Raw genomic sequence first — 13,825 nt, forward strand, 5'->3', positions numbered from 1 at the left:
ACTGTAAGAGATTTTCAAAACAGTCAAAAGAGATATGCAAAATATTTTGGGGCCATTGGATTTTTCGGAAATTACTTTGTTCACAATAAAGAAACAATATATAAGAAGAAATGGTATATTCCATCTTTCAAAAATATTTTTGCTTTTCTTTTTATTTCCCTTTATGTTATCACAACGAAATTCTTTATAGTCAATTATATGCTTAGACATCCTATTTTTTTGACTAACACCCAAAAAATATACTTCATCAACAAAGCAAATTTGATGCTAAGAAGGTCAAATCCTCCTGCACATTTGTTTAATTTGGGACTTTTTTCACAGTATTTTGATTGGAAGACGAAAATTCCTAGCAATTCTAGTTTAATCAGTGTAATAGATTTTCAAGATAGTCAAAAGAGGTATGCAAAACATTTTGGGGCATTGGATTTTTCAAAAATTTCTTTGTTCACAATGAAGAAACAATATATAAGAAATAGGTATACTCCATCTTTCAAAAATGTTTTTGCTTTTCTTTTTATTTCTCTTTATGTTATCACAACGAAATTCTTTATAATCAATTATATGCTTAGACATACTATTTTTTGGAGTAACACCCAAAAAATATACTTCATCAACAAAGCAAATTTGATGCTGAGAAGGTCAAATCCTCCTGTATATTTGTTTAATTTGACACTTTTTTCGCGGTATTTTGATTGAAAGACTAAAATTCCTAGCAATTCTAGTTTAATCACTGTAAGAGATTTTCAAGGCAGTCAAAAGAGATATGCAAAACATTTTGGGGCAATTGAATTTTTCGAAAATTCCTTTGTTCACAATGAAGAAACAATATATAAGAAATGGGTATACTCCATCTTTCAAAAATGTCTTTGCTTTTCTTTTTATTTTGTCTTTATGTTATCACAACAAAATTTTTTATAATTAATTATATGCTTAGACATTCTATTTTTTTGAGTAACCCAAAAAATATACTTCATCAAAAAAGCAAATTTGATGCTGAGAAGGTCTAATCCTCCTGCATATTTGTTTAATTTGACACTTTTTTTCACAGTATTTTGATTGGAAGATGAAAATTCTTAGCAATTCTAGTTTAATCACTGTAAGAGATTTTCAAGACAGTTAAAAGAGATATGCAAAACATTTTGGGGCATTGGATTTTTAAAAAATTCCTCTTGTAAAATGACAACATTCGATATGGAGAAGTGCTTTGAAAGTTTGATAAAGACGGTGATGGAAAACTTTCAGCGGAGGAGCTCAGAAACTGTCCTCTTCGCGTGGCCCTAGATTCCAGTATCAGTATTGACGAGATCAAAAGGTCCCATTTTTCTGTGAATATTGGTTTGGTTGGTTTGATTATATTAGTGTGTGATTATATTGGTTGATTGGTTTGATTAGCATCGTGGTTATTATGTGAAATTTTTGTGTTATTTTTAGTAAATTTTTGTGATTATGCATGGGACAACATTGCCTTGAGGGGCTTAGCCAAGTAAAGTTTCTTGTTCTGAAATTGTTATTTTTTTTTTTAATTTTCTTTGAAACTGACAGCAAGATCCCGATTTCAAATATTCTTCAAGGCGATGGAACACTTTTATTGGAGGAGCGCTTTGATACAAACGGTGATGGTTTCATTTCAGGAGAGGAGCACGAAAAGTGCTTGCACAGCTGTTGCATCCCTATAGATGATGGCGAGAACAAATCATTCAGAAGGTTGCAAAAGAGAAAGATCCCAATTTTACATCTTCTTGGTAAAAAGGATCCAAACTACTCAAACATTAAGCTACGAGAAATATTCTTAGGACTCACTGGTTCTGCAAATGCTTCTTTCATTGCTTATGCTCCGACGGTTTCCTCATCAGCTGCGCCACCCCTGATGGATGTTATTGTGGTCGTCAACGCTATGACTTTTGTTTTCCTCTTGCTTAGCTTTTGGCTTCGCAACAAGAAGCCGGTGGCCGCAGAGAGAATTACAAGAGCAATAGGGATTGTTGCTGCGGCGATGGTTTTCTTCTTGATAATGGGCATGTTCTTGCCTTCTGGAAGAAATTAATTAACATGCGATATCCATATAATAACTAGCTATTATTATATGATTAAGGCTAAAACAAGAGACATGGCAAACGCATGGAAGGTCTTCGATGGAAGTCTTCTGAAAATAATTGATTGAATTCTGTTTCCGTCCTTAATAGAATGTTTGTAGATATGAAGACTTTCAGCGGAGGAAAACTTTCAACGGAGGAGCTCAGAAACTGCCCTCTTAGCGTGGCCCTGGATTCCAGTATCAGTATTGACGAGATCAAAAGGTTCCATTTTTCTGTGAATATTGGTTTGGTTGGTTTGATCATATTAGTGTGTGATTATATTGGTTGATTGGTTTGATTAGTATCTTGGTTATTATGTGAAATTTTTGTGTTATTTTTAGTAAATTTTTGTGATTATGCATGGGACAACATTGCCTTGAGGGGCTTAGCCAAGCAAAGTTTGTTGTTCTGAAATTGTTAATTTTTTTTTTAATTTTCTTTGAAACCGACTGCAAGATCCTGATTCCAAATATTCTTCAAGACGGTGATGGAAAACTTTCAGCGGAGGAGCTCAGAAACTGCCCTCTTAGCGTGGCCCTGGATTCCAGTATCAGTATTGACGAGATCAAAAGGTCCCATTTTTCTGTGAATATTGGTTTGGTTGGTTTGATTATATTAGTGTGTGATTATATATTGGTTGATTGGTTTGATTAGTATCGTGATAATTATGTGAAATTTTTGTGTTATTTTTAGTAAATTTTTGTGATTATGCATGGGACAACGTTGCCTTGAGGGGCTTAGCCAAGTAAACTTTCTTGTTCTGAAATTGTTAATTTTTTTTTTTTTAATTTTCTTTGAAACTGACAGCAAGATCCCGATTCCAAATATTCTTCAAGTTCCTAAAGGCGATGAAGACGATTGGTTTCAAGAATTCGGGGAAGAAGACGACGGTGATCGGACACTTTTATTGAAGGAGTGCTTCGATATCTTTGATACAAACGGTGATGGTTTCATTTCAGGAGAGGAGCACGAAAAGCGCTTGGACAGCTTTTGCATCCCTATAGATGATGGCAAGAACAGATCATTCAGAAGGTTGCAAAAAGAGAAAGATCCGAATTTTACATCTTGGTAAAAAGGATCCAAACTACTCCAACATTAAGCTATGAGAAATATCCTTAGGACTCACTGGTTCTGCAAATGCTTCTTTCATTGCTTATGCTCCGACGGTTTCCTCATTAGCTGCGCCGCCCCTGATGGATGTTATTGTGGTCGTCAATGCTATAGCTTTTCTTTTCCTCTTGCTTAGCTTTTGGCTTCGCAACAAGAAGCCGGTGGCCGCAGAGAGAATTACAGGAGCAATAGGGATTGTTGCTGCGGCTATGGTTTTCTTCTTGATAATGGACATGTTCTTGCGTTCTGGCAGAAATTAATTAACATGCGATGTCCATATCTTGAGTGCTCTTTTTTTTTTTTTCATTTTTACGGTATGATCTCTGTAATTTGAAAAAAATAACTAATTCATATTTGTAAAAATAAAATGTATATTTTCGTCATTTCATAAGGTACTTGACAGAAAAAATATAAAAATTGGACGGAAGGACTTTATAAAAGTAAATTATAAAAATATTTTAATCTATTTAAAAAAAAAACAGTGACGGATTAATTGTATTTTGCAATCCACAAGAATCTTATTGTATTTTTCTCTTTTTTTTTCCATTTACCAAAGATTTTGGCTATTGAAGCCAAAATAAAAAGATAAATTTTGTTATTTAAAAATATGAATATTATTTTTATTTCTTTTTTAACAAATAGAAATTATTAATTAAAATGTCATCATTTAAATTCAGAATAATCACCTTTGGAATAAATGATTTAAAAAAAAAAACCAAATTTATTGATAAAAATTGTTTATATCGTCTTTCTTTTTTTTCAAGAAAAAAAAAAAAACCTACTTTTTTCTCTTGTTCCATTTCTTTCTCAATTAAGGATGTTCTAGAAATTCAATTCTAAATTCATTCGAAACATAAAAATTTTAAATATAATCAAATTAGGTATTTCAAATTGGCAAAAATTTCTATTGGTTAATTTTATTTAAAATTTATATACGAATAAATTTATAAAAGCATTAGAGGAATTATTTAAAAACCACAGTCCACGGGCCATTTTTGCCTTCAGGGTTTCAACTCATTTAAATCGGAGCAGCCTCAAAACGACGTAGTTTCTGTTTTGTAAGATTACTGACGTGCACTGCAACGAAAACGAAACCCCTTATTCAATTTTCTACTACAGTTCTCACAGTTCTTAGCCGTCTCGACCATCTGCTGCCCGTTCCTCTTCTTCTTCTTCTTCTCTCCCACTCGTGTCTTCCAGGTTTGTGAACTCTCATCCTTTTTTTTTTCCCCCTTTTTGTTTACTTCGATCTGTTTTTGACGCTAGCCTTTCGATAAGAATTTTTATTAAAAAATCACCATATCCTTTTATTAGATGACAAAAAGAATTTGTGTTTGGAAATTATCCTTCTCTTTAATTTCTTTATCCTGTACTTATTTTCGTTTTCCCTACTTTACTGATTTTTGAATGTTATAGATGGCTTTGAGAGGTGTTTGGCAACTTCAAAAGCTGGTTGTGAGCTATTGTGACTGGGGAGGAAGCAGTAGGGGCATAAGGTATGATTTTGAAATTATAAGCTTTTAATGTTAAATTAAAATGTTAAAAATGAGGTCTAGCTATGGGTGTACTTCTTTGTGATGGATTGAGAAGATAGAGGCATACCCGACCTTAAATTGTAGCTCAGAAATTTTGTATCATTTGATATGAAACTGAATGTTGTCCTGTTGTGTTGAATTGGTTTTAAGCTTCTGTTATTCTTTGATCTCGAAAAGTTATTTTGAGTAATCCCATTATCAGTTTTGTAAAATATTCTGCTGGAAAGAGTTGCTCTTAATTTTCTATATGGTTTATTTCTTTAGTAGATCAATTAACTAACATGCAGGATTACTTGTCTATTCCATTTTTCGAGTAATGTAATGAATCGGCTTCATTGAAACTATTATATCTCATTTCTTAAAGAGTATTTCGCTTCTATAGAACAAGAAAAAAAGTTTATCGAATTTACTTATTCTTTGAGATTTAATCAAATCTATTTATTACTAATATTTTTCATATATACAATCAAATGTCCTTTTAACTTCTAGATGCATAGTTTGGAAGTTTTTCCTTTTCCTGCTTCACATAGATAGACAGATGGAAATTGTAAAGGTGAAGAAGGCATGGTAGTACTTAATTTAGCTTATCTCACTTCTTCTGTTCTAGGTTATTTTAAGTAGGACAAGCTTATTAGTACACAAGCTGGCTCCCAATTATCCAATTATAAAGTTGATAGAGAATTTTGATAACTAGGCATGTGAAAATTTGTAAATAATGATGTTAAAAAGTAAAATTAATTAGTGATGGGATAGAATAACAAGTGAACTTGGTTCTTCATATTAATTGATAGATGTCCCAAGTAGCAGTGTTTGTCTGTTTGGTTTTCCTTGATGCTCGTAGCATTATTCTTGATTTTCCTGGTAATTGGTTCACGTACTCGTGTCATTTGACTCCCCAGCAATGCTTTAAATCTAGTAGTCGGTTTGACATTTTCCTTGAACACAAGTCTTTATCAAATGTGGCAGGCAATTTATGGAGTCGCATCTCCCAGCATTTAAAGAGGTAAATCCTCAATTGGAGGTGATTACTGAGCTCAATCGTGGGCAACATCCATGCTTGAAGGGCTTTTACAGTAAGTAGTCTGTCTCTCTTCCCGTGTATTTGTGCTTACGTCCCCGTGTCTATTCCCAATATGTTGTATGGTGTGTTCATGCACATACTAAATCCTCAATCTTTTTTGGCTCACCATATGAACAGAGAACAAGAACGAGAGGGTAGTATGCGTGAAGAATCTGACTCCAGAAGATGTACTACTACAAGCCACCAGGCTAAGGAATTCTCTGGGAAGAAAAGTAGTAAAACTAAGGACAAGGCATGTGACAACACATCCTAGTGTGCAGGGTACGTGGACGACCGCCGTTAAATTTTGAGTTACTAAACCAGAGTTGTTCTTGGCTCGGTTGTAGTTTTTGAAGCCTGCAGCATGATGTAGCACTAGCTTTAGAATCAAACAAAAATGCTTTATGGAGTTCTCCATTGATGCATCAACTGCTAAACACTACTGAGATGCTGTGTTTTCTACTTTGGATCTGTTTCTAATTGCGTTTGTTTGGCTTTAAAGTAGACCAAGCATTTTTGGGCATCATCTGTATTCATGTGAAAATTTGATTGAGGTCTCCTATTTTTCAGCCGAATCCACTTTTCACAAGCATTAGGTTTGTGTCTTTCCGATTATATAAAGTATGAACCAATGTCGCTATTAGTGACTTTGCTTTATTAAAATTTGTGTATCAGGTGTTTGAAATGATAGAATTATACAATTAGATGTATTTGGCTGCATTTTTTTCTAGAACATCAAAGTAGATTTTTTTTTTACCCGAATGTTTTACTCTATTGATTTCTTTATATTAACAATTATCTCTCTATTTGTATCTTATTACTTTATTTTTTATAGCTTCTCTATTTATTTTATTTCATCTTAATTTGATTTTGAAAATAAAAAGAAAATTATAAGGAATTTTGGAGATTTTTTTTTTCTTTTTGAAAAGAAACGACAAAAAAACAGTGAAAAAAATCAAGAAATATAATTAATAAAAAAACCATTTATACACTTAATTGATAAAAAATAAAGTTGAAATGCTTAAATAAAAACATAACAAGTAAGAATATAAATTTTATGTGCCTAGGGCGATGGGGAAAACAGAAAACGACATTCGAAACACCATAAAAAGCAAGAATTGCACAACTGTGAATAGTGATAAAAAAAAGATATCAGTGGAACTTCTGAACTTCACAGCTACTAAAAGCTTGAAAATCAAATTTTACAATGAAACTATGAAATGTAGATGTAATTATTATTTTTTTTTTTCTTGAATTTATGATTGGGATTTATCATGCATGGTCCTAAATATAACAAAATATGATCCATCAACTTGTTTGTAAATAGTCATTAGACCCCACAAAACTGTTACAATCATAAAATTTCATACTAGACCTCCACATGACTGCAACACTGAAACTATTTGTGTATGTAAATGCATCTTTGCCATATGGGAAAATTTGAACACATGAAAACACCTTTCACATGCTTATATACTTGTGCTCTATTAGATCACCTCACACTATCATCAAAAAGCCAAAAGTAAGAAAATTTCTACGATAAGATTTGATCCAGCGCAAGCTTTATCAGAACCTGCACCACTCCCTCTTGAATGGAGCTACATATAGCACATTTGCATCTGATCAGGAACTCCCGGCAGCAGCCTCAGCAGCCTTCTTGGCCTTCTGTTTCTCTCTTTTCTGCTTGTTTTTCAGTGCGTTCTTGCTCATTTGCCTAAAGTTAATGGTATACATTGATGAGCATTTTAACAACATGAAAATGTAAGAGTTTATAGAAACATGTAAATAGAATCTGTACTTACTCGGTAGTGTTCCCTCCAAACAACTGCAATTGCAAAATATTAAAATCATTAATATCAGCAAGACAATTAACAGAATTCAGTTGAACAGCATAAATCTGTACTTTAGTCCCACAACATGTTATTTTCAAAGAGTTTAAAGTATACCATCTATTTCCTATGAAATTAAAAGGATATTGTATGCAAAGTAGTCCTAATCTTCAACAGACGCTACCCTTGCTATCAAATTGGTGTGCAAAGGTTTCTGTAAGCAGTTATCGGGGAGGATAACTGTCTCATACTCTACCAAACAATTTTGTACAAAGATTTCTGTAAACAATTCAATCACCCTCCTTAACACAAAGCAAACTGTCTCATACTTTACCAAACAGTATGTCTAATCATTCTTATCCTGACCCATGATTCTAAGAAACAAACTTCTTAATTAAAAAGTTCAGTGGTTCTTTTATACCTCTGCCTGAACAGCAGCTGCATTTTTAGCATGTGGCGGGCGATAGGCAGCAGGTTTTTGAGCAGGAGGATTGACAGGAGCAGTTTTCTTGGAGGTTAACCCTTGTCCTGATAAAAATTAAGAATGTCTTAAGGAACCAAACATTTATATGCAAAGGCTTCTAGAAATTGATCGAGTTTCAAGGTACTAAACAAAGGATAGAACCTTGTGGTTTGGTTTCTTCAACCTTTAATGAATCAACAGATTTCACAAGTTCTGCAATTTCACCAAATCTATCTGGTGATTCTGGTTTCCACTCAGCCTGCATATAATCAAAGGTTGAGCAAGACAAAGCTAACAGAAGATTAGTGCAGAAATCCAACATTCTTAGATGCCAACCTGGTATAGCTTGTCAAACATTTTTTTGAAGTACAATGATCCATCATAGTGGAAAATCTTAATCCTTCAAAAACATCAGCGAAATAAGTTCTTGAACCATGGGCATATAATCTCATGTAACATATACATTAACCAAAAACCTATAGAATTGCACATGCCTCTATTGCACAGTAGAAGTTTAAGCACCGGGCTTAATAGCACTGCTTAAACTATTCCATCAAAAGCATAAAGGAGAAACTTCTAAATGTATTTCAAGAATGGTAAAAGATTTACACTAATAGTTTTAGCACCATTTACTATTGCACTCAAAACCATTCCTCTGAACAAAGGATTATTGATCATGGCAGCTCAGAGCTTCAACAAAATCAGGTAAGCATTAGTAGGCAGTAAAGAACTGAATCTCGATTAAAAAGGCGAGTCTATTATCAAGATCCTTCACCTCACGGACAAACAATGTAAATCTTTTCAAAAGTAGAGCATCTACCCTATATATTATAAACCAGAAGTGAGAAAATATGTAAACATGAACCAGAACACTTTTTTTCTCAAAATAATAATGATAACAGTATAATTACTGGATACACAAAAATAACCAAATTATTACTATGACGGTGAGTACCAAATTTCTATCCAAACAAGCATGCAATGATCTGTCACAAATCTTATTAAAAAGCAACCATGGTCCATGGATAACTAGACCTGCATAAAATTGCTTAAGGACACCAATGATCAGCATACCCATTGTCAACTTGTAGTCTCGGTGCTGTTGTGGCAGTCATGAAATAACGTCCATCTGGAGACCACTCACTAGTCACAGAACATTCTGCCCTAGTTGTTCCAAGTTGTTTTTTGTTCACGTAGTCCCAAAATGCCTAAACATAATTAGACATAAAATAAAGTATAAGAAAGAACTCAATCATTTTGTTGGAGTCACAAGCAGAAAATAGACACAGATATATAGGATTGAAAGGTAACAGTTTTTCTTCTTCTCTATTGTCTCTGAGAGAAGGGCATCAAGTTACCACTAAGGTGCACAACAAAACCAGCACATACAAGCACGATGCAGCATTTTAATGAGAAAGTATCCAGTAGACCTGATGTGTCGATTCTCACTACCGTAACTTAATATGGTACATATAGCAAATTGATAGCTTTTCTTTTTCTTTTTATTGCTTGTAGGAGAAGGGTGTAAAGTTACAAATACGTTGCATGAATTCTTTTTTTTTTAACAAAAAAAGTAGGTATGAGACAAAAATAACATTTTAATGAGAAATAAGTCAGTGGATGGTGCATTAAGTCTCAAGTTAGCATTTGATTGATGAACCAGGCCAGTGAAAAAATGTGATTTCCTTCTATACATTTGATAATGGATGTTAATAAAGGAAATACGAGTAACTTCCTAGTTCCAAGTGATAAAACGTGAATTCCTTTTATACATTTGATAATGGATGTCAACAAAGGAAATAAGTGTAACTTCCTAGTTCCAAGTGAAGATCCTAAAGACAATAAAAACACCAGAAAATAAGCATCCTAAACTTACATACCATATCACCAGGTAAGTTACCAAAGCCAGCCAAGCACAGAACTGTGAACAAAAGAATTAAGGTTGCAAATTATAAAGTCAAAAGAATGGCTAATAAGTGCTTCAAGTTAATCAACTTATACAAAATTAATGCAAGGGGCACAAATTTTCATTTCAAGGATACATTTCCCTTTTGGGTTCCATCTGACAGTATTGTAAGGGCCTGTTCCAAGCTCCAGTAGAGGATTGCACTTCTTATCAAACAATGTCGCACTTGCAGGCATGACTGAAATAGATTAAGGGAAGCACAATACTTTGGAAGCAAACAAAAATTATGAAATGCTATCAAAGAATGTTCGTGAATAACACAAAATATTCTAATTTTATGTCAGTTGTCAAATAACTTGTAAAAGAAGCACTCACATTGAATTCCAGACTGAAGGAAATCAAGATCTTTGTGATCCTCAGAATCAACATATTAATTCTTAAGCATCATAGTGAATGCAGAGACATGAATCACATGATACTTGATCAACCAGTGAGAAACCCCATTCTATAGAATGCAAGCGCATGTAATCCTCACCATCACCAAACGAATTTGTCCCTTTGGACATGAAAGCTTCTCACATAAAGTTTTCACGCTTTTCCAATCAAAAGGTTTGAAGAACAATTTTAGAAGTATCACATCAAAACTAACCACTTTCGCTTACTAGATCCCATGGACCATGAGATAAGATCAACTTACCCAACAACTATAGCATGCATCCAACAATACAAGTCTTTAACAAAAATTCCGTTAAACTGCATATGTGCAAAATATGTGCCAACAAATACATGCAATAAAAGTTTACAATAGTGTACATAATAGACACACAGATGCAGAGAGAGAAGGATACATCCATAAACAACAGCAAAATGTGAACCAGAATATGACCACTGAACATCATGAATGGGTCCCTCCTTGCCTGTCAATAAATCCAACAATTAGCAGCTGCCTGTAATCAAAATAACTCAACAGTTAAGCCAGACATACGAAGAGGTACAAGCCCTTCATGGGTCGCATCAGTTGTAAGGTAGTTGAGCTTCGACTCTCCGTAATAACTTTGATTGGTCTTATCAACATCTGACTGCACCACAACCAGAAGCCCAGTGGAACCCCGATTCCAATTCAGTTGCACAGTAGAACATCGAAAAAAGCTTCGTCGAGCAACAGGCTGAGTTTGCATATCTTTCCCGCAGGCAAATATCTGAACACTGGCTGGACTTCCCTATACAATCAAAAAGTGAACTTATATATCAAAATGAAAATGCAATCAAAACAAAAATATGGAAATCATCAGTTAAATTTTGTGTTCTAGCTGAGAAAGAAGTAAATCACCTAGGTAATTTATAGTAAGCCACATGTTGGATTTGCTAAGGCCTCACATGCATTGAGAATTTCATTATGTGAAACTTATTATAATAATCCAAGAAAATCAACTGAACCCCTAACTTCCTAAGTTCAAACTATTGTAGACCATGAAATATCAAATCAAAATTCCCAGAATTTTGAAGTGTGAACCAAACATGGACCTGTTAGCAGACAAATTCAAGTGTTTTAGCAAAAATAACTGTTTCAGGATCTCTATTTGATCGTGATGGAAACAGAAGAGAATAGTCAAATTTTCAGCAAGATAATTAACCATGCAGACAGAAAAATTTTTCAAGAGTTTCCGTGAAAAGGAAAATTGCAGCACAATAAATTTTACATCTTAGATATGATTAGCTTCCATTTATTATAGGTTATCTCTCTTACAGTGAGGATAGAGACCAGTGTCCAAACTCAGCATTGAAGCACAGAGCACAAACCTTAGATTCTGGAACAAATGCTGCTACGTGTGACCCTGGGACCATCGAAAGTGCAAATGCAGCCACCCCAGGAATTCTTAGGCGATGTACAGTTCCTTTTGAGAAGTCTGTAGGATCAAAAAATTGTATCTCATTTGTTGCCATCCGACAAGCAACCACTTCATCAGAACTGAATCGGATTGATGGCCTGATTGGAAGGTGCAAACAAATTCGAATGTTATGAAAATGACTTAAATCTCCAATCACATAAACACATAGGAAGACCAAAAAAAAAAAAAAAAAAGAAAAAGAAATTATCTCAAGAAGAAGAAAAAATTTTTAATGACCTATTTTGATAATTTCTAAGGAAGTACTAATTCAAAATTTTGAGGAAACAACCACAGTTGCACAAAAAAGGGGATGGGGAGAGCTAAATTAAATTTTGTAAAACTTTAAAAGTACCATGTAGTTTTAGTCATGTTTTTTTGAAAATGATGATGTACAGCATCACCAGTCTCTATCTTCCATAAGACCACATTCTTATCCTGTGGCGTCAAAGATTTCTGAAAAGTTTGAAGATAAGTCCCACAAGGGGACAATGCAGCAGCAAGAACATTGGAAACTTGGAAAGATCTAATCTCCTTAAAGCTGCTACAATCATATATGCTAATGACAGAATCAGATTTCATAACAATAAGCTTGGACCCATCTTCACTGAATGTTGCATTGTTGCAAGGAACCCTCTCAAGTTTGATACTAGGTTCACCATTGCCAAATGGTGGCCCAGTCCAGATACAGAATCCTTCTGGCCCTCGAACTGAAAAGAGAGAAGTACAAGAAAAACATAAGAACAACACCTATTAATTGTTGTAGGCAAAGATAACAATTGTTTTTATTGAAGTACCTAAAATCTCCATAGAAGAAGGATTTGCAGCTGCCATAGCAGAACAACACTAAGATAAGAGGACAACTGCAAAGATACAGCACAGCAAGGTAGGCACTGAAATTTATCAAAATCTAACTGATAAAGAACAGTTGTAAACCAAATCAACCAATAAACACTCAATGCCCGCTTTATATATTACAAATTATTTAGAATATATATTGTCTTTTTAGTATAAATTGCAATACTTTATGTTAACATAATAATCAATTCGTAAAAAGCAATCAACCCAAGAGGCAAAGAGCTGTTTTTGGAAAAGAAAAAAAAAATCAATTTATCTCACTCATTTTGCAGCTATGCTATGAAAAAGAAGCCCCCAAGTCTTTTGAGAGAGAGAGAGAGAGAGAGAGAGAGAGAGAGAGAGAGAGAGAGAGAGAGTTAGTACCTTAAGTTGTAAAGAACAAAAAGACTGAATTTTTCGCCGGGCTGCGGTGCCAGCGATTGTTGTAAGACAGTCAAAAAATGGACTGGGATTGAGGTCCTTACAAACGACGTCGGAATTTATCTCTGAGCTCAGCGGCAACAATTGTTGAGAACTAAGAAGGAAAACAATTCGCCTGAAAAAGAAATTAAAAAAAAAATGGAATTTCTAAATTTATTTTTTATTTGACGAGTGTGTAAAAAAAATACTTTAGATTTATTTGAAAAGTATTTTATAGATTTTTTGATATTTGAGGTGTTAAAAAAATAAATAAATAAAAATATTTTGTAGATAAAATAAAAAATTAGTCATTTTTTAAGAAATAAGAAATAATTTCTCACATCTAAAAAAATAGAACCCTTTTTTATTATCAACAAAATTATTATAATCTTATAAATACATGAATATTATCACAATTTATTATTTTTATATTCTTTTTTCTCATTTTAATTTATAGACACACTTTTTATTTCATAAGAATTTAAAAAATAATTATTTTAGTTGGAAACATAAATTTATATGTATTTTTCTCGTTATATTTTTATTTTAATATGAAATATACTCGATAATCTATTATTGACTTTTTACATTAAATAAAATTAATTAATTATCTAAAATAGTTTAACATGAATTTGAAAGTAGGTAAACTATTGTCAATAAATAATGATATTAAAAAATAAAGAGTAATTAATAAAAAAAAGAAT

At 33.3% G+C, this 13,825-nt stretch overlaps 2 protein-coding genes and 1 long non-coding RNA gene across 4 annotated transcripts; 2 read left to right on the plus strand and 1 right to left on the minus strand.

Moving 5' to 3' along the window:
* Positions 1 to 1,193: 1,193 nt before the first annotated feature.
* On the plus strand, positions 1,194 to 3,576 carry LOC119369977 (uncharacterized). Of its 2 annotated transcripts, XR_005177521.2 has the most exons (4): positions 1,194 to 1,312; positions 1,543 to 2,297; positions 2,532 to 2,647; positions 2,883 to 3,576. It is a non-coding gene; the product is annotated as an uncharacterized LOC119369977 (long non-coding RNA). The 2 variants fall into 2 exon arrangements; XR_016320653.1 differs by having other exon boundaries at positions 1,543 to 2,647.
* A 650-nt stretch (positions 3,577 to 4,226) lies between these two features.
* Positions 4,227 to 6,490, plus strand: LOC105628280 (mitochondrial ribosomal protein L51/S25/CI-B8 family protein). The gene is made up of 4 exons (XM_012209679.4): positions 4,227 to 4,385; positions 4,602 to 4,681; positions 5,687 to 5,793; positions 5,919 to 6,490. Exons 2-4 carry the CDS (start codon positions 4,602 to 4,604, stop codon positions 6,089 to 6,091), a joined length of 360 nt encoding a protein of 119 aa, XP_012065069.1. The 5' UTR covers positions 4,227 to 4,385; the 3' UTR covers positions 6,092 to 6,490.
* Positions 6,491 to 7,081: 591 nt separating this feature from the next.
* Positions 7,082 to 13,246, minus strand: LOC105628279 (Eukaryotic translation initiation factor eIF2A family protein). Its single transcript, XM_012209678.4, has 14 exons — positions 13,086 to 13,246; positions 12,662 to 12,727; positions 12,220 to 12,574; positions 11,779 to 11,965; positions 10,964 to 11,198; positions 10,827 to 10,895; positions 10,115 to 10,216; positions 9,953 to 9,993; positions 9,147 to 9,280; positions 8,409 to 8,472; positions 8,235 to 8,331; positions 8,031 to 8,137; positions 7,583 to 7,605; positions 7,082 to 7,494 (listed from the first exon to the last, which is right to left on the minus strand). Exons 2-14 carry the CDS (start codon positions 12,696 to 12,698, stop codon positions 7,404 to 7,406), a joined length of 1,542 nt encoding a protein of 513 aa, XP_012065068.1. The 5' UTR covers positions 12,699 to 12,727; positions 13,086 to 13,246; the 3' UTR covers positions 7,082 to 7,403.
* Positions 13,247 to 13,825: the final 579 nt, after the last annotated feature.

The sequence above is a fragment of the Jatropha curcas genome, chromosome 1 (genome assembly GCF_041381405.1).
Source record: "Jatropha curcas cultivar XTBG-Jc1 chromosome 1, XTBG_Jcur_1.0, whole genome shotgun sequence".
Classification (NCBI taxonomy): domain Eukaryota; kingdom Viridiplantae; phylum Streptophyta; class Magnoliopsida; order Malpighiales; family Euphorbiaceae; genus Jatropha; species Jatropha curcas.

What these genes read in the sequence shown, in the direction of transcription:
- LOC105628280 (XM_012209679.4), top strand. Translation starts at nt 4,602, where the DNA reads ATGGCTTTGAGAGGTGTTTGGCAACTTCAAAAGCTGGTTGTGAGCTAT. An exon ending in GGAAGCAGTAGGGGCATAAG is followed by an intron (nt 4,682 to 5,686) that starts GTATGATTTTGA and finishes CAAATGTGGCAG; the next exon opens with GCAATTTATGGAGTCGCATC. An exon ending in ATGCTTGAAGGGCTTTTACA is followed by an intron (nt 5,794 to 5,918) that starts GTAAGTAGTCTG and finishes CCATATGAACAG; the next exon opens with AGAACAAGAACGAGAGGGTA.
- LOC105628279 (XM_012209678.4), bottom strand. Translation starts at nt 12,698, where the DNA reads ATGGCAGCTGCAAATCCTTCTTCTATGGAGATTTTAG. An exon ending in TGAAGGGCTTGTACCTCTTC is followed by an intron (nt 10,896 to 10,963) that starts GTATGTCTGGCT and finishes ATTTATTGACAG; the next exon opens with GCAAGGAGGGACCCATTCAT. An exon ending in GTAACTTACCTGGTGATATG is followed by an intron (nt 9,281 to 9,952) that starts GTATGTAAGTTT and finishes AATTATGTTTAG; the next exon opens with GCATTTTGGGACTACGTGAA.